The sequence below is a fragment of the Lissotriton helveticus genome, chromosome 6 (genome assembly GCF_964261635.1).
Source record: "Lissotriton helveticus chromosome 6, aLisHel1.1, whole genome shotgun sequence".
NCBI lineage: Eukaryota > Metazoa > Chordata > Amphibia > Caudata > Salamandridae > Lissotriton > Lissotriton helveticus.
This window is the reverse complement of record NC_136067.1, coordinates 332,412,694-332,432,722: the sequence shown is the minus strand read 5'-3', so window position 1 is coordinate 332,432,722 and position 20,029 is coordinate 332,412,694. Positions and strand designations below refer to the sequence as shown.

The following is a 20,029-nucleotide window of genomic DNA, read 5'->3' as shown; positions in this document are numbered from 1 at the left end:
GTAGTTTGGCAGAGTAGCTGCCACCAAAATGACAATCCTTCCCCAGATCCTGTTCCTCTTCCTGACCCTTCCCCTTCGGCCTCCTCAGGGTTAGATTCAACAAAAACAAGCTGACCTAGTGAATTTCATTTGGCAGGGCCGAAAACCCCGGTTCAAGCATGTGGTCGCGATTCTACCAACGGAGAAGGGGGGCGTTGGGATTCCGGACTTACAGCTTTACTTTTATGCTGCACAACTTTGTTACCTGGTGAAATGGCACCGCCTCGAGTCGGAGAAACACTGGTTGTTTCAGGACCAGGCGGTGGCTGCTATGCCCCTACAAGGCATTCCCTTTCTTCACAAAACAGATCACAGGCACGATCATGGAGGTTTGAGACCGCACTAATATCGCCCACGATCTGACCTCTTTTCCCTCCCCATTGACACCCTCTTTAATAATCCTGAATTTCACCCCGGCACTGACCCCAAGGCCTTTGCAGCATGGCGTCCCACCGAATGTCGATCCCTCGGTCATCTTTTTGACTTAGAAGGGATTATTCCGTTCCCACGACTTAAGACACACTATGGCATCCCCGAATCAGAATGCCTACCCTACCTCAAACTCAGGCACTGGGCGCTCCACCCGCAAATCAAACCAGGCGTCCAACGCCTACTAACCCCCTATGAAAAAAGGCTCATCATCCGCACCGCCGATAAAAAAATAATTTCCGACCTACACAAACAGCTGCTACTGACTTCTACCCTTACCTACAACGCTGGTCGGATGCGCTGGGAGCGGGAACTGGGATGCACCCTTAGCCATAAAGAGTAGGATGGCATCTACCACAGGGCACGGCACTCAGCATACCACATGGGACTCATAGAGACACTGACTAAGGTAGCTACCTACTGGTACCTCCATCACTTCGATACACGACATAGTGCCTTGTGCTGGAGGGGATGTGGAGAAGTGGGCACCCTCACACACCTTCTATGGAGCTGCGACCGCATTCAGCAATATTGGTCTCACATACTGGACGAGGTAGACAGCCACTTTGATACACAGATCCCGCACTTTCCCACGTACGTCCTCCTGGGACTACCCAATCCTATTACATAAACCTTTAATTCAAGGCGGGCCGGTTGATAGCTATCACACTGGTGGGCACCCACTCAGAATATCCTCGCGCACTTGCGCTCCACCCAACCACCAACACACTCCGGATGGTTACAGAGGCTTTGGCAGGTACTGGGAATGGAAAAGCGCACCCTCACTCTCGCTTGCAGAGGGTCTGAATTTCCCTAACTGTGGCGACCTTTCTTGACATTGCTCACAGCTGAATTCCGAGAATTGACATGCCGCCGATATCTCAGACTTCTACGACTTGGTGACACACAAATCCCGCAAGCAGGCTCCCATGCAACCTCAAGCAGGCCCGCTGATTGCTGGGGTACCTCCATCTTTTCCTTTCTTTCCTTTCACCCGTTCGTGGACGAGGGGGGCGGGGGGCGGGGGGGGGGGGGTAGAGTTGGGTTCTAATGTTTATTTTGTGTTCCCTACTCCCACTTATTGTTTTTCTCTGTAGACCCGCTCCGCGCATCTTACTTTTGTAATGCTATTTCTTGCGACATTAGATGTCCTCATTGCACTGTTCTGAGGGAGCTGAGCGTCTGTTGTTATTTACTTGAAAATTGAATAAAAGATTTAAACCATAAAATCTGTTAACACCTGCTACAGTGGTATTTTGTGTTGTCCGTATCGATGTATTCAGTAAAAACAAATATCGAAACCCACATGGAGTATTAAATGCATCTAAATATATCAAACTCTTAGTATGCTCACTTAGTGATTAAAAAGGAGCAGGAAATCATTCCGCCACCACGCAAAATAATATTTTGGGTTCTATTGAAGAAATAACTCAATCTTTCTCCCCCCCCCACCCCCTTTTTTAAGCAGATACTGGCAAAGTTAAAAGAAAAAAAATGTACTGAACACAGGTTTCATTTCTAATTGTATCTATATAGTCATCTGCAAGGAATTATAACGAGCAAACAAAAGGCTTACCTCGTAACACGTATCACGATTCAGACACTTGTATACATTCTGCTGCATATCTAACATATCTTGAAGTAAACCCTTCCAGTGACTCTCACTAACAGGAGGTTGTCTGAAAAATAGAAAATAGAGTGACTGTGTGAAACCTTTACAAACCAACGACAGAAGTGTGTATAAAAATAGCAAAAAAAATAAAGCTTGAAATTAGAGTGCCAGAAATAATTCAAAGTGCAATTATTTTGTCACTTGCACTAACTGAAGCTTGTGATTCATAAAAGTGATGAAAGGAAGAGAACTTTCTAAAGTAGGTCATCACAGAGGGGGGCGAGAGACGAATAAAAAAAGACTAACCCCCAGATTCATCATTGTCCTCTTTTGCGAGTCCTTAATAGCGATTATTAAGGAATCGCTATTAAAGACTCGCAAAACGGGATGCATGTAGAAATCGCAATTAATTTTGTGATTTCTACTGCTTCCTTAATTGCGATTAGCTAATTGCTAATCGCAAATAAGGAATGGCTTTCCCATTCATTCCTATGGGCCTCAAGGCCCATTCATTCCTAATGGGGAGTCATTCCTTATTTGCGATTTGCAATTAGCGAATCGCAAATAAGGAAGCGATTTCAAGGGTGCCAGGGTGTCCAAAGGACACCCTGTAGCCCCCCTGAAATGCAAATGTACACAGGTGTTGCGCACACACATGTCCAAAGGACATGTGTGTGTGTAACATACAACTTAGAAAAATGCACTAAAGTGCATTTTTCTAACTTTTCGCTATTTACCACGAAGTTACACTTCGCGGTAAATAGCGGCCCCATATAGCGAATTCGCAATTTTTAAAAGGTTCATGAATAGCATTTAAGGAATCTCTAATTGAGTTCCTTAAATGCTATTCTTCGCAATTTAGTGAGTTCTGTAATTGTGATTTTTGCATTTGGGATGATGAATCCAAAATGCAAAAATAGCGCTCGCAAAGGGCCGGAATCTGGCCCTTTGCGAGACGATTTTACTTTGATGAATCTGCCGATAGACAATTACTTGTGGTAATTAATAGTTGTGTTCATCATTTTTAGGGCTCGCCTGCTGATGCGCATAAGCATAGCTGGCGAAGCTCTTTTGTGGCTTAAACAGAGTTTAACTACTTGCGATTCAACTGGCGATTCCTTGCAGTGCATGTGCTTTTTAGGGCATTGCGCAAGCGCAAGCCCTAAAAAGCGCGTGCACAATGCCACCAGCCGCCTGCCTGCCTGCCTGGCATTACCACATCAAAGGCAGCCCAGCTCCCCTCCCACAAGCTTCTCAGCGTGCGCTCTGCCTCAGGCCGGCATTTCTCCTCCCCTAATTATTCACTGCACGGCCTGCTGCTCCCCATGCGTCTCCTCACCCTTCCTCCCTTGTAATCACGTTTACTCACTTCTTGTTTTAATTCTAAACGGCAACGCTTTGACTTTTAGAGTGCCTTTAATTGTTTAAGATCGGAGTCGCTTTCACTACATATTTGCATAGAGTCTCTGCTTCTTGCCAGACTCCTCCTTTCATCTCAGTCTTTCAGTCTCTCCGCTCTCCTGGTCATCCTGCCCGTTCCTTCACTAGTCTCTGCTTCTCGACGGACTCCTCCTTTCACCTCAGCCTTTCAGTCGCTCCTAATGGCATTCCCCATGGGCTGCCTCTCCGGGTCTACTGTCCCTCTTTTCCCCACATGGCCTCAGTTTTTTTCACCCGGCCCCTCTTTCATCCCAGCCTTTTCACTCTCCTCCATCTCATCCATTCAATCTCATTACGGCTCTTCCACCGGTACTCAATGCTCTCTCTCAGCTCTCCTGGTCACACTGTCCCTCCTTTCACCAGAGGTTTGCGACTGCTTACTGGACTCCTCCTTTCACCAGAGTCTCTGCTTTCACGCTCTTCTAATAGCCCCCCCACCCTCCCCTCCGGTACTTCACATACTATCTCTCCCCTCGTCATTCTGTACCTCCTCTCACCAGAGGATCTCCATTTCTCACCCAGTCCCCTATTTCATCACAATCTTTATGTCTCTCATTGTGGCACTCTCCACTGGCATTTCACGGACTCAACTTGTCATCCTGCCCTTTCCTTCACTAGAGTCTTTGCTTCATACCGGACTCTTCCTTTCACCTAAGCCTTTCAACTCTCCTATAACACTCCCCACCGGCCGTCTCTCCCCTCTATGTGTCATTCCACCGACACAGCTCCACCGATGCACCCACCACACAGCTCCACCGATGCACCCACCACACAGCTCCACCGATGCACCCACCACACAGCTCCACCGATGCACCCACCACACAGCTCCACCGATGCAGCTCCACCGATGCACCCACCACACAGCTCCACCGATGCACCCACCACACAGCTCCACCGATGCACCCACCACACAGCTCCACCGATGCACCCACCACACAGCTCCACCGATGCACCCACCACACAGCTCCACCGATGCAGCCACCACACAGCTCCACCGATGCAGCCACCACACAGCTCCACCGATGCAGCCACCACATAGCTCCGCCGATGCACCCACCACACAGCTCCACCTACACAGCTCCACCGATGCACCCACCACACAGCTCCACCGATGCACCCACCACACAGCTCCACCGAGGCACCCACCACACAGCTCCACCGATGCAGCCACTACACAGCTCCACCGAGGCACCCACCACACAGCTCCACCGATGCACCCACCACACAGCTCCACCGATGAACCCACCACACAGCTCCACCGATGCACCCACCACCGAGGCACCCACCACACAGCTCCACCGAGGCACCCACCACACAGCTCCACCGAGGCACCCACCATACAGCTCCACCGATGCACCCACCACACAGCTCCACCGATGCACACACCACACAGCTCCACCGATGCACCCACCACACAGCTCCACCGATGCACCCACCACACAGCTCCACCTATGCACCCACCAAGCAGCTCCACCGATGCACCCACCACACAGCTCCACCGATACAGCCACCATACAGCTCCACCGATGCACCCACCACACAGCTCCACCGATGCACACACCACACAGCTCCACCGATGCACACACCACACAGCTCCACCGATGCACCCACCACACAGCTCCACCGAGGCACCCACCACACAGCTCCACCAAGGCACCCACCACACAGCTCCACTGATGCACCCACTACACAGCTCCACCGATGCACCCACCACACAGCTCCACCGATGCACCCACCACACAGCTCCACCGAAGCACCCACCACACAGCTCCACCGATGCAGCCACCACACAGCTCGACCGATGCAGCCACTACACAGCTCCACCGATGCAGCCACCACACAGCTCCACCGATGCACCCAGCTCCACCGATGGACCCACCACACAGCTCCACCGATGGACCCACCACACAGCTCCACCGATGCACCCACCACACAGCTCCACCGATGCACCCACCACACAGCTCCACCGATGCAGCCCCCACACAGCTCCACCGATGCAGCCACCACACAGCTCCGCCGATGCAGCCACCACACAGCTCCGCCGATGCACCCACCACACAGCTCCACCTACACAGCTCCACCGATGCACCCACCACACAGCTCCACCGAGGCACCCACCACACAGCTCCACCGATGCACCCACCACACAGCTCCACCGAGGCACCCACCACACAGCTCCACCGAAGCACCCACCACACAGCTCCACCGATGCAGCCACCACACAGCTCCACTGACACAGCTCCACCGATGCACCCACCACACAGCTCAACCGATGCACCCACCACCCAGCTCCACTGATGCAACCACCACACAGCTCCACCGACACAGCTCCACCGATGCACCCACCACACAGCTCCACCGAGGCACCCACCATACAGCTCCACCGAGGCACCCACCACACAGCTCCACCGATGCACCCACCACACAGCTCCACCTATGCACCCACCACACAGCTCCACCGATGCACCCACCACACAGCTCCACCGATGCACCCACCACACAGCTCCACCGATGCACCCACCACACAGCTCCACCTATGCACCCACCAAGCAGCTCCACCGATGCACCCACCACACAGCTCCACCGATACAGCCACCATACAGCTCCACCGATGCACCCACCACACAGCTCCACCGATGCAGCCACCACACAGCTCCACTGACACAGCTCCACTGATGCACCCACCACACAGCTCCACCGATGCACCCACCACACAGCTCCACCGATGCACCACCACACAGCTCCACCGATGCACCCACCACACAGCTCCACCGATGCAGCCACCACACAGCTCCACCGACACAGCTCCACCGATGCACACACCACACAGCTCCATCGATGCACCCACCACACAGCTCCACCAAGGCACGCACCATACAGCTTCACCGAGGCACCCACCACACAACTCCACCGATGCACCCACCACACAGCTCCACCGAGGCACCCACCATACAGCTCCACCGATGCACCCACCACACAGCTCCACCGATGCACCCACCACACAGCTCCACCGAGGCACCCACCACACAGCTCCACAGATGCACCCACCACACAGCTCCACCGATGCACCCACCACACAGCTCCACCAATGCACCCACCACACAGCTCCACCGATGCAGCCACCACACAGCTCCACCGACACAGCTCCACCGATGCACCCACCACACAGCTCCACCGATGCACCCACCACACAGCTCCACCGATGCAGCCACCACACAGCTCCACCGACACAGCTCCACCGATGCACCCACCACACAGCTCCACTGATGCACCCACCACACAGCTCCACCGAGGCACCCACCATACAGCTTCACCGAGGCACCCATCATACAGCTCCACCGATGCACCCACCACACAGCTCCACCGATGCACCCACCACACAGCTCCACCGAGGCACCCACCACACAGCTCCACCGATGCACCCACCACACAGTCCACCGATGCACCCACCACACAGCTCCACCTACACAGCTCCACCGATGCACCCACCACACAGTCCACCGATGCACCCACCACACAGCTCCACCGACACAGCTCCACCGATGCACCCACCACCCAGCTCCACCGATGCACCCACCACGCAGCTCCACCGACACAGCTCCACCGATGCACCCACCACACAGCTCCACCGATGCACCCACCACACAGCTCCACCGATGCACCCACCACACAGCTCCACCAAGGCACCCACCATACAGCTCCACCAAGGCACCCACCACACAGCTCCACCGATTAACCCACCACACAGCCCCACCGAGGCACCCACCACACAGCTCCATAGATGCACCCACCACACAGCTCCACAGATGCACCCACCACACAGCTCCACAGATGCACCCACCACACAGCTCCACAGATGCACCCACCACACAGCTCCACCGAGGCACCCACCACACAGCTCCACAGATGCACATATCCACACAGCTCCACAGATGCGCCCACCACGCAGCTCCACCGACACAGCTCCACTGATGCACCCACCACACAGCTCCAACGATGCACCCACCACACAGCTCCACCGACACAGCTCCACCGATGCACCCACCACACAGCTCCACCGATGCACCCACCACACAGCTCCACCAAGGCACCCACCACACAGCTCCACCAAGGCACCCACCATACAGCTCCACCAAGGCACCCACCACACAGCTCCACCGATTCACCCACCACACAGCCCCACCGAGGCACCCACCACACAGCTCCACAGATGCACCCACCACACAGCTCCACAGATGCACCCACCACACAGCTCCACCGATGCAGCCACCACACAGCTCCACCAACACAGCTCCACCGATGCACACACCACACAGCTCCACCGATGCACCCACCACACAGCTCCACTGAGGCACGCACCATACAGCTCCACCGAGGTACCCACCATACAGCTTCACCGAGGCACCCACCACACAGCTCCACCGATGCACCCACCACACAGCTCCACCGAGGCACCCACCATACAGCTCCACCGATGCACCCACCACACAGCTCCACCGATGCACCCACCACACAGCTCCACCGATGCACCCACCGCACAGCTCCACCGATGCACCCACCGCACAGCTCCACCGAGGCATCCACCACACAGCTCCACAGATGCACCCACCGCACAGCTCCACCGATGCACCCACCACACAGCTCCACCGATGCAGCCACCACACAGCTCCACCGACACAGCTCCACCGATGCACCCACCACACAGCTCCACCGATGCACCCACCACACAGCTCCACCGATGCAGTCACCACACAGCTCCACCGACACAGCTCCACCGATGCACCCACCACACAGCTCCACCGATGCACCCACCACACAGCTCCACCGAGGCACCCACCATACAGCTTCACCGAGGCACCCATCATACAGCTCCACCGATGCACCCACCACACAGCTCCACCGATGCACCCACCACACAGCTCCACCGAGGCACCCACCACACAGCTCCACCGAGGCACCCACCATACAGCTCCACCGATGCACCCACCACACAGCTCCACCAATGCACCCACCACACAGCTCCACCGAGGCACCCACCACACAGCTCCACCTAAACAGCTTCACCTAGGCACCCACCACACAGCTCCACCGATGCACCCACCACACAGCTCCACCGATGCACCCACCACACAGCTCCACAGACACAGCTCCACCGATGCACCCACCACACAGCTCCACCGATGCACCCACCACACAGCTCCACCGACACAGCTCCACCGATGCACCCACCACACAGCTCCACCGATGCAGCCACCACACAGCTCCACCGACACAGCTCCACCGATGCACCCACCACCCAGCTCCACCAATGCACCCACCACACAGCTCCACCGATGCACCCACCACACAGCTCCACCGATGCACCCACCACACAGCTCCACCGATGCACCCACCACACAGCTCCACCAAGGCACCCACCCTACAGCTCCACCAAGGCACCCACAGACAGCTCCACCGATTGACCCACCACACAGCCCCACCGAGGCACCCACCACACAGCTCCACAGATGCACCCACCACACAGCTCCACAGATGCACCCACCACACAGCTCTACAGATGCACCCACCACACAGCTCCACCGAGGCACCCACCACACAGCTCCACAGATGCACATATCCACACAGCTCCACAGATGCGCCCACCACGCAGCTCCACCGACACAGCTCCACCGATGCACCCACCACACAGCTCCACCGATGCACCCACCACACAGCTCCACCGACACAGCTCCACCGATGCACCCACCACACAGCTCCACCGATGCACCCACCACACAGCTCCACCAAGGCACCCACCACACAGCTCCACCAAGGCACCCACCATACAGTTCCACCAAGGCACCCACCACACAGCTCCACCGATTCACCCACCACACAGCCCCACCGAGTGACCCACCACACAGCTCCACAGATGCACCCACCACACAGCTCCACAGATGCACCCACCACACAGCTCCACCGATGCAGCCACCACACAGCTCCACCAACACAGCTCCACCGATGCACACACCACACAGCTCCACCGATGCACCCACCACACAGCTCCACCGATGCACCCACCACACAGCTCCACCGAGGCACGCACCATACAGCTCCACCGAGGCACCCACCATACAGCTTCACCGAGGCACCCACCACACAGCTCCACTGTTGCACCCACCACACAGCTCCACCGAGGCACCCACCATACAGCTCCACCGATGCACCCAACACACAGCTCCACCGATGCACCCACCACACAGCTCCACCGATGCACCCACCGCACAGCTCCACCGATGCACCCACCGCACAGCTTCACCGAGGCATCCACCACACAGCTCCACAGATGCACCCACCGCACAGCTCCACCGATGCACCCACCACACAGCTCCACCGATGCAGCCACCACACAGCTCCACCGACACAGCTCCACCGATGCACCCACCACACAGCTCCACCGATGCACCCACCACACAGCTCCACCGATGCAGCCACCACACAGCTCCACCGACACAGCTCCACCGATGCACCCACCACACAGCTCCACTGATGCACCCACCACACAGCTCCACCGAGGCACCCACCATACAGCTTCACCGAGGCACCCATCATACAGCTCCACCGATGCACCCACCACACAGCTCCACCGATGCACCCACCACACAGCTCCACTGATGCACCCACCACACAGCTCCACCAAGGCACCCACCACACAGCTCCACCGAGGCACCCTCCATACAGCTCCACCGATGCACCCACCACACAGCTCCAACGATGCACCCACCACACAGCTCCACTGAGGCACCCACCACACAGCTCCACCTACACAGCTTCACCTAGGCACCCACCACACAGCTCTACCGATGCACCCACCACACAGCTCCACCGATGCACCCACCACACAGCTCCACCGATGCAGCCACCACACAGCTCGACTGACACAGCTCCACCGATGCACCCACCACCCAGCTCCACCGACACAGCTCCACCGATGCACCCACCACACAGCTCCACCGAGGCACCCACCATACAGCTCCACCGAGGCACCCACCACACAGCTCCACTGATGCACCCACCACACAGCTCCACCGAGGCACCCACCACACAGCTCCACCGAGGCACCCACCACACATTTCCACCGATGCACCCACCACACAGCTCCACCGATGCACTCACCACACAGCTCCACCGATGCAGCCACCACACAGCTCCACCGACACAGCTCCACCGATGCACCCACCACCCAGCTCCACCGATGCACCCACCACGCAGCTCCACCGACACAGCTCCACCGATGCACCCACCACACAGCTCCACCGATCCACCCACCACACAGCTCCACCAAGGCACCCACCACACAGCTCCACCGATTCACCCACCACGCAGCTCCACCGACACAGCTCCACCGATGCACCCACCACACAGCTCCACCGATCCACCCACCACACAGCTCCACCAAGGCACCCACCACACAGCTCCACCGATTCACCCACCACACAGCCCCACCGAGGCACCCACCACACAGCTCCACAGATGCACCCACCACACAGCTCCACAGATGCACCCACCACACAGCTCCACAGATGCACCCACCACACAGCTCCACAGATGCACCCACCACACAGCTCCACCGAAGCACCCACCACACAGCTCCACCGATGCTCCAACTAAGCTCCACCAATGCACCCACCACACAGCTTCACCAATGCACCCACTAAGCTCCACTGATGCACACACCACTCAGCGAAACCACAGCATCGCTCAGCGCAACCACAGCATCACTCAGCACCACCACAGCACTACTCAGCGCCACCCCAGCATCACTGGTTCAAATATGTTCTTTCAATGTTTCAAGCTGTTTTCAAGCTTTACGCTTTATTACAAATCACAAAAAGATGTTAATATTTCACTTCTGTTCTTGGATTTTCGTCACAATAAAAAACACTTAACATAATCTTCACAAAAGTTATTTACAAAAGTTTAAGCTTTTGCCATTACAAATTAAATAAATTATTTAAAAAAATTAAAAGCCATTGTTATTTGTAATATCAATACATCTAAGTCACGTAAATACAAAACATGTTGCATTACAAATGCTATAGGTGTCACATTTGCGAAAGTTATAACTATTGGCATTGTAATTGACAAAGTTATTAATTTAGCTATTTCAACAAATAACACATAAATAAAAAAAAATCATTTATAAGACCAATAGTTCAAACTTTTCTAATGCGAGCCCTATTGCATTTCCAATGCTTGTTTAAACATCCTCCCATAACACTCTAGGTCCAGGAGATTTCCAATATCCCCAAGTGAGCAACAAGGGACCGCCACAGGAAGGGACCGCCACAGGAGCTCAACGGGCATAGGCGCCCCTGGGGAAGATTGGTTTTACAGAGTCACAGATGTTTATGCATCCCCTTCTGTAATGCACACAGAGCCAGCACACATGCAGCACTGGTGCCATCTGAAGGGGCGTGGCCCCATACAAACGAGGGCATAGTTTGGCTCTATTCCAGGGCTGTAGTATTACCGTGCAGTAGGAGCTACAAATGTGTTCTGTCGAGTAATACAATTGCTTAGTGTAAACAAAAATTGATCTAACGAAGCCACAGAACATTGCAATATGCAAAAGGAATCATTATTTAAAAAATATGAATTCGAAAGTATACATTGAATAACAATTGTATGTCTTGTGTTGACTTCCATTGATTGTTGAAAAGGAGTGCCACAAATTGATTGCTGTACGCTTCAGCTCGAGGATTATTCCGTGGTTTCGTTACAGCAATTCTTGTTTACACTAAGCAACTGTATAACCGGACAGAACACATTGTAGCTCATACTATACAGACCCAGGTTCTGAGGGACCCCATGATCTTCAATGGTAGCATGAACATGGGCACAGAAGTAAAGATGCTGTCAGGAGGTGCACTGACTGTGGAGGGGGCTGGAAGGGTAAAGGTGTTCGCAAGAACCCCCTGCAGGAGGGAGCAATCACTCACTGCACCTACCTGCAGGGGGAACTCCGGACCCTTTTAGGTGCAGCTCAGGAATCACCTGCACTGTGAAAGACAGCGAAGCTGTTTCAAACAGCCACTCCCTCCTTCACTAAAGGCTAGCCGTCACAGCAGCCGCGAGTTTACGGCTGTCCTGAAGGCATCACAATATATGTAATAGGGCACACTGTTCCTCTGCACCTGCCGCACATTGTTAAAGGTGCCCTGTGGAAGGGGATAGTGCCCCCTAAGAATAATACCGACCCATGTTGGGCCTGTATGGATTGGGACACATAGGCCTACTGACAGTTTTCATCCTCTGAAAGAGCCTTGCTGGAAGCACAAGGTGGCAACTAAAGCTCAGGACGCCAGTTCTGATATTCAGTCCTTGATTTTAATAATGAGGGTCCTTTTAAGAACCAAACAATTCAGGAACTCTCTGACTCAGGTAGAAGCTAGACACCAAAATATTTTAAGAGGAATGAAACCCAGCTACATACATTGGGTAGGAATGAAGTATTAGCCCAAAGGATCCGTTAGTCATTAGAAAACTACTGAAGGAGGAAGATTGGTGCAAGGTGCAGTCAATACCCCAATTCTACAAGCTGAAGAGGTTGTTTCAGTGCTAGCAACTTTAAGAGTGCAGAGGCTTAACAGGGACAAACACACTAAATATAATACTCAATTCAAATTGAATAGAAGAACCAAAGGGCTTTGGGAGATGTATGTGCAGTACCCTCAGCTTGCAGAGAAAATGGTACTGCGGAAGTCTCTGAAATACCATTGGCATACAGATGGCTCTTGACAACGCCCGCATTCAGCCTCTCGAAGGCCAATGGACCACACATTCTAAAACATGAAGAATCCCACATGTATGTAGTTTTAGGTATATGCTATATCCTGAAGGAAAATATATTATGAATATCTTGTGCAAAAACATTGACCTGTTTTAATTCCTGAATCCAGCCAAACTCACTTATTACCTGCTGTAGGACTGGAGTAATTTCCTAATCGTATCCTAACTAATATAAAGACCAAAGAACTTGATGGAGCTATAGTGGCATGGTGTCATAACCCTTTCAGATGGCCACGGGGTATGCAGAGGATACTGGGCCCAACCGCGGTGGTTCAGACTATTTACTCCTGATGTCCTGGGGCCGATCCTAAAAGGGATTTTCATCAACTAGGCCAAGTACCTTTCTGCACTTGACTCTCAGTGATAGCTGTGGCCGAACAGTCAAGGCTCCCTCAGGGGGATGAAGATAAAGGTCAGTGAACAAAACTCATAGCTCAAAAATCCAAACAGTACAAACAATAAATCAATGACCAGCCAAAAACTTGCTTTTATAAGAAAAAGTAGATTTATTTCTAAGGCTATACCTGCAAAGGAATACGATATGCAGAAGCAACAACACAATCCCCCTTGAGGACTGGGCTCAAGTAGTTGTCAGGCAAATCCCTGTCCACCCTCCTTGATGTAACGTGTTTAGGATTATTCCCCATTCACTTGTGGCTGCATCAGGGAATGCAAACTATTAGATCGTACTCTAGAATTTCCTTTTGACTCTTCAGGATTTTAGTCAAAAGCATCTACGGTGCTAGAGCACTTTCAGCAGTGAATCCCTTGATGCTCCAAAAGACCTGGTGCAGTCTAACCCGCCCTGGCGGGTTGGCAATGTTCAGCGGTGCAGCGAGAGCCCTCTACTCGGGTGCTTCCAAGTCTGTATTCCATGTGACGAAGCCGGGCCGCTTGTGATGGACGCAGCTGTACCTGGCTGTGCAGGCTTTTCCTATTGAGCAGCGCTGCCGGACATTTTTCAGTGATTGGAGCAGCTCCTGCTTGGGGTACACAAAAACTAAGTTGCACTTCCCCTAGCAAAGGGGTGGGGGGACGGGAGAAGTTCTCTGGCTCCTGACTGGAGCTTAGGTGAAGGTCTGACATCCTCAGCGACATCCTACGATCTTTGGGTAAACAGTCAGATGCAGTTGGAGGGCTAGGCTTGCTGGTCACTGCAGTAATCCTTATGTCCGGGCCACGATCTGAACTGTTGGCTACAGCTATATCGACAGCCCCTTCTGGTATACGGGGCTGCCACATTGCTCACTATTAGGCACAGAGTCTTCAGTGCGATCGCCCTAGACAAGGCAGACAAAAGTCTCATGCTCCAGCCCAATTAAGTTCCAGGTGGCCCCTTCTGGCATAAGGGGTCACCGCGATGAGACCTCACAGTGCTCGGAGCTTAGTAGTCTACTGCAGCCCTCTCCTGGCATATGGGGGTCACCAAAAACAGTCTTGTACACAGGTTACAACCCAATTGGTGCACAGCGAATCCTCACAGGGAGTCCTCACGGTAGGGCTCCCACTTGGACCACGCTCTCTTCCTCACAGAACACACTGGTCTTGGCAAGCAGGCAGGTGCTGGTGCTCCAGAGCAGGTGGTCTTGTTTTTTCTAGGTTACGTCTGCTCACCCAGCTCTAGCAGGCCTTGGCCCTCAGTCATGCTCACAGGCAGAAGTCTTGCAGAGCTTCCCCTTCTTACACAGGCCAACTGGCTGCTTGGCAGATGACTCATTTTTTAGGGCTCAGCCTCCCCTTCTTATAGTCCTTGTCCAGGCACCAAATGTGATTCAGGGTTTTAGTCTTTGAAGTTTTATGTTCGGGTTCTGCTTCATTTGAAATGGGCACTTCTCCTTGTCACCTTCCTTCATTAAAGAGGTCTGTCACAGCAGGCACGACTCTGAAGCTGATTGTCCACAACACAATTCATGGGAGTGACCAGAGTTCACACCTGGATGTCAGTCACAGTGATACGTGCCTCAAAAGGTTGATCCCAGATCCAAAGCACTACCCGTTATGATTCTCTTATCAGCCCTATCTTCCTCCCTGAGATGTGATTTTGAATAGTAAAAGAAGTCTCATCCTTTTCCCTTCCGTGTGTCCCCACCCTGCTCACAGGAATGCAGCAATATGTCTGTGAGAGGGGAGTCCCCTCCTCATGTGTTCACCTTCCAGTGCTTATATTTTTCTTTTTTACTGTTAAATATGATGCATTACAGCCTTTTACTACGAAAACAATATTGCACATAGTGGGTCTATGACAACTTGCGTAGTGTTCAGCAGTGGGCTGTAAAGTCATATTACAGAATCCATGGCTTCATACAGCACCCAGAAGCGTTGCTTCTCTATAGCAGCAAATTGTGCAAATGTTATAAAATCAACTATGCACCACCAACGTTGCTTTGGTGGTATATATGGGCTGATGATACCTTAGCCTACCCACCTATCCCTTGTGCTAGAATTTTCTGCCTTAGCTCACATTATGGAAAGATTGGCACAGATTCCTCTGTAAAAAATGTGCATATTTGCCTATTTACTGTAGCAGTTGTTTGTAGGATTATGTTTCAGAAGAGGACTTGCAGAGTGAGAGAGTGTGTCAGGGCCTGTGTACATTTGCCACTTACAAGTTTGCTTACAGGTATTCTTATTTTATATTCAATGCTTGTCAATTAAGCTAACTAAGAGAGACCAGCAATAACAACAATAGATATTCACTATTGGTGCTTTAATTCACAACATAATGAGTATTTTCCATTTACACTAATAACAAAATGCTGATTTAGCTATGTTAGTTGTTATTGATTTAAAGTAGGTGGATTACCTTCCTGTTAAACCAATTTAGGATCATACTTCAGTATATTTGCACTGTGCTCACCATGTTCAGAGTTGCACCAAGGATTCACATGCAATACAGCAACAATACATAAGTCGCAAAATCACCCATTCATCCCAGTGATACAACCTATTGGTCACACTTACTTGCGTCCTGTATGTCTGGTCAGTCGGATCATAAGCTTCTGCGCTTCCTCTGGGCTGGACTGCGTCTCTTTCACAAATGAAATTGGTTTCTGCAGCCCGTGCTTTTCCAGGATTTCTGAAACACTGCAAAAACATCACTTCCAATAAGTATCACTTGAACTGTCATTGTTCCCAGGGTTTATTTGCATTAAGGTATAGCCTAATTAGTTGACCAGTAAATGCCTTTCGTAATATGTGAAGGTGATGATGCAGTCTACAGTGCTTCAAATGGCAATTCATGCCCACAGGCCAGAGTGACAGTTCTTCTTCAGAATTGGTTTCTCGACTTCTCCTTGAGATCTTCAAGTGAAAGCCCTCTCAGTTCACCAAGATAGACCACGGCATGCAGACAATACTACTGGAGTAAGAACTAGTGCCTCTCAAACTGTGAGGCAAACTTTGATGCAACCTAAGGATTGAAGCAATGAATCTGTTCCATGGGATTCATAAAAACAACAAAGCATGCGGAGGCCACAAGTCCATTGAACTTTTTTTCCTTATAGCCATTACTCAAAGTAGCTAAGAAAACCATGTCCATCGATCGTGGCAATTGGCAAAGCTGCATATAAATTATACAGATGCCGAGGAAAAAGGCATTTAAGAGTGACTGCCGTTAAGTATAATGCATTAGCACGAGTTGGAGCCATGGATGAGAAATGCATGTAATTCTGCCTACACCACATATCCAGATCTTAATTTAGAACAGAACAGAACGCATTCCTACAGGAGTGTTTAGGTGAACACTCGGGCAGCTTTTACTTTGAGTATATTGACAAATATGTTGCAATGCCCTTCACCAGTATCATCCTAACTTGTACCTAATGGGTTCAGGAATATGCGAGGCAGAAAGTGCACCTAGGTGTTCGATTTCCCGGCATAGTGGGTGTAGGATGGGGGACCATTAGCAGTCAAAAGATGATTTAGGGCCATAGTCAGAGAAGGGCAGTAGGTGGACATCCACCAAAAAAGATATATGTCCTTTTCTCTGCGGTCTGTCATCTTATCTAGTTTGTGGCAAAAGGCACTGTTCCAGATGATGGAGCTGCTGCCAGATCTGCTGGAAGGAACGCCACTGAGCAGTCTTCAGGGCATTTCGTCTGGCATCCCCTCTGTGCACGAAAGCCATAGAAACCATGGTGATCTCAGTCTTAAATGTGGCCTCGATGAAGACTCCAACGCATCAGACAACATCAAGTGTATAAAATGGGCCAGTGACATTCGACACTCTGATGTTGCTGCAGGATATCTTATTTAACCTTCTTGGGGTGAGACAGATCTTGTGCAGGAGGTTGAATTTGATGTATTCAAATGTGGCATTATGAGGCACTTTATGGGGATAGGTCAAGGCTCACACCTGTTCGCTATCATTGAATGCCCTTCCCATAAAGAACTCCCAGTTATCTCTGAAGTTGACAAGGGATATACCCATTTATTCATGTAGTGCTCTGTAGACCTAGCTGGCCAGTCATCTAAGAACCCCCTAAATGTACAGTGAGTTCAGCACAGCATGAGTCTGGCGGTTTTGTCTATGATAAACCATTGCTTGCGCATCACTGTTATTATTGTTCTGAATGTTAAGAATTGTCTTCCAATGAGTCCTCCTTCTGTTAATATGTCAGTGGTAACAAGGACCCCATCAATAAATAGGCTCCCTATCATAGGGTATCCTTCTGTTTGACATGCAACAAGTTCTCCTCTGGTGAAAAAACCTCCCTGTTGTTTAGGAATACCAGCGTTGAGGTCAATGGACTGAATGGCTTGACATGTCGAGCAATACAACCACCTTCTGAGGCAGCTATGAATCACAGCATCGGATGGAGCTTCTTGCTGCAAGAGGGAGTGAGGAAGGAACACACTATACAGGAGTCCTTCTTGTTTCCAGGAGGATTCCAGGCCAGTTGCAGCCAATTGATATAGTTTAAATTCCGATGCCCTGAGTCCTTCATACTCATTTGGAAGTTCTTTGAGTAAGAAAGCCTTAAGTCCCCAACTGAACAACCTTTGGAGCAATAAGAATATATATTGACACTTTGGCCAACCTATTTGCAGCCCAACAGTACCCAATCCATGGAAAGCGCGTTATAATTGCCTGTATCCATTAAGCATCCAGCTCAATCACCTTTAGGTGCTTCAAGACACATAGCAAAGGACATTATCGATTATTCTTACGTCCATACACCAAGTAGGAGTTTCATGCAATAACTAGTCAAAATGAGGAACTGATCCATTCGGCTTATTCAAAGCATACAATAAATTAAGCTGAGCTCGAAACACATGGGTTTTTGAGTTCTTTTTAACAATATAAAATCACTGAATGCTATTGTTCTGCAATGATCATGGTGTAGAATTGACTGACGTGGGGAACTGACACTTTTTTAAAAACAATTGCTGCAGGGCAGTGGGAGGTGACACAGTACTTGGAACACGATTGTTCTGCATTGCTTTGGGGGTGGTGGGAATTTGATAGGTAGCATCAACTCTCCTAGCCAACTCTTTTCACACTTCTCTCTGGCGGAAGGAAAGGATGTTTTAGCCATTCTGAAATCACTAAAATCGGGCTCGCCAGCGGACCCGTGTCCCGCGAGGGTTCTGAGTGGGGTGGCGGAGATAATCTCTCCTGCTGTTGAGGCGCTTGTTAATGATTCACTCCAATCGGGTAGAGTGCTGCAGCAATGGAAACATGCCAAACTCCTCCCTCTCCTTAAGAAGCCCTCAGCAGATCCCTCCCTTCTGTCCTTCTCCTGGCCTTAGCGAAGGTGTGCGAAAAGGTGGCCTTTAAACAGCTGGAGAACTTCGTTGAATCTTCCGGTGCTCTGCACCCGTCTCAATACGGGTTTAGTACATCCTTTAGCACCGAGACAGCGCTGGTGGAGATTACGGAGGCTATTAGAGAGTGCCTGGACACGGGCGGCAGGGCGGCGCTGATTTTGTTGGACCTCTCTGCCGCGTTCGACACGGTACCCCACCTCCAGCTTCTCTCCAGGCTGTCTGATATCGGCATTTCTGATGTGGCCTTGTCCTGGGTCAGGTCCTTTTTGGACAACCGCTTCAAACAGGTGTGGATGCCCCCTTTCTTCTCGTCCTCCAGTCTAGTGGCCACTGGGGTACCACAAGGGTCAACGCTGAGCCCCCTGCTCTTCAACATATACCTTACCCCTTTGATCTATCTGGAAGAGAAGCTGGGTGCCAAAATCATGGCTTACGCCGATGACACCCAGCTTCTCTTCACCTGGAAGGGTGAAGATCTCCAAACTGATGTGGCCCAGCGATGTCTGTCTTCTGTATTTGCTTGGTTGGCTCAGGCAAGCCTCAAATGCAATGAGAACAAATCCGAGATACTCCTCTATGGCCAATTCCCTCAGGCTTTCAGAAAATCTCTCTGGCCCGCGGGAATCCCATGCCCCAGTGGTGACTGTTGTGGCTCCAAGAACCTGGGAATCTGGTTCGGAGACGACTTAAGCTTCCATGAACAGATTAAGCGACTCTCAGGGATGTGCTTTGGCACGCTCAAAGCCCTAAGGAGGTTCTTTCCCCTGCTCCCCCGTCCCGCCAGGGAGACTGTGGCCAGGGCACTTATTCTATCGCGCCTGATTACGCTAATGCCCTGCACATCGGTATGTCTGTCTTCTGTATTTGCTTGGTTGGCGCAGGCAAGCCTCAAATGCAATGAGGACAAAT

General features: G+C 51.7%; 1 protein-coding gene and 1 long non-coding RNA gene across 4 annotated transcripts in view; one reads left to right on the top strand and one right to left on the bottom strand.

Annotated features, from left to right (window-relative positions):
• The window catches only part of NBAS (NBAS subunit of NRZ tethering complex), a 2,361,081-nt gene that overhangs the window by 1,613,739 nt on the left and 727,313 nt on the right, over positions 1 to 20,029 (bottom strand). For all 3 annotated transcript variants that reach the window (XM_078647778.1, XM_078647779.1, XM_078647780.1), the window contains exons 28-29: positions 16,313 to 16,435; positions 2,045 to 2,147 (exon numbers count right to left, since the gene is read on the bottom strand). In XM_078647778.1, coding sequence (XP_078503904.1) covers positions 2,045 to 2,147; positions 16,313 to 16,435 — 226 coding nt within the window. The remainder of the gene's footprint in view (positions 1 to 2,044; positions 2,148 to 16,312; positions 16,436 to 20,029) is intronic.
• The window catches only part of LOC144762551 (uncharacterized), a 134,148-nt gene that overhangs the window by 57,840 nt on the left and 56,279 nt on the right, over positions 1 to 20,029 (top strand). The gene's annotated exons all lie outside the window — the stretch shown is intronic.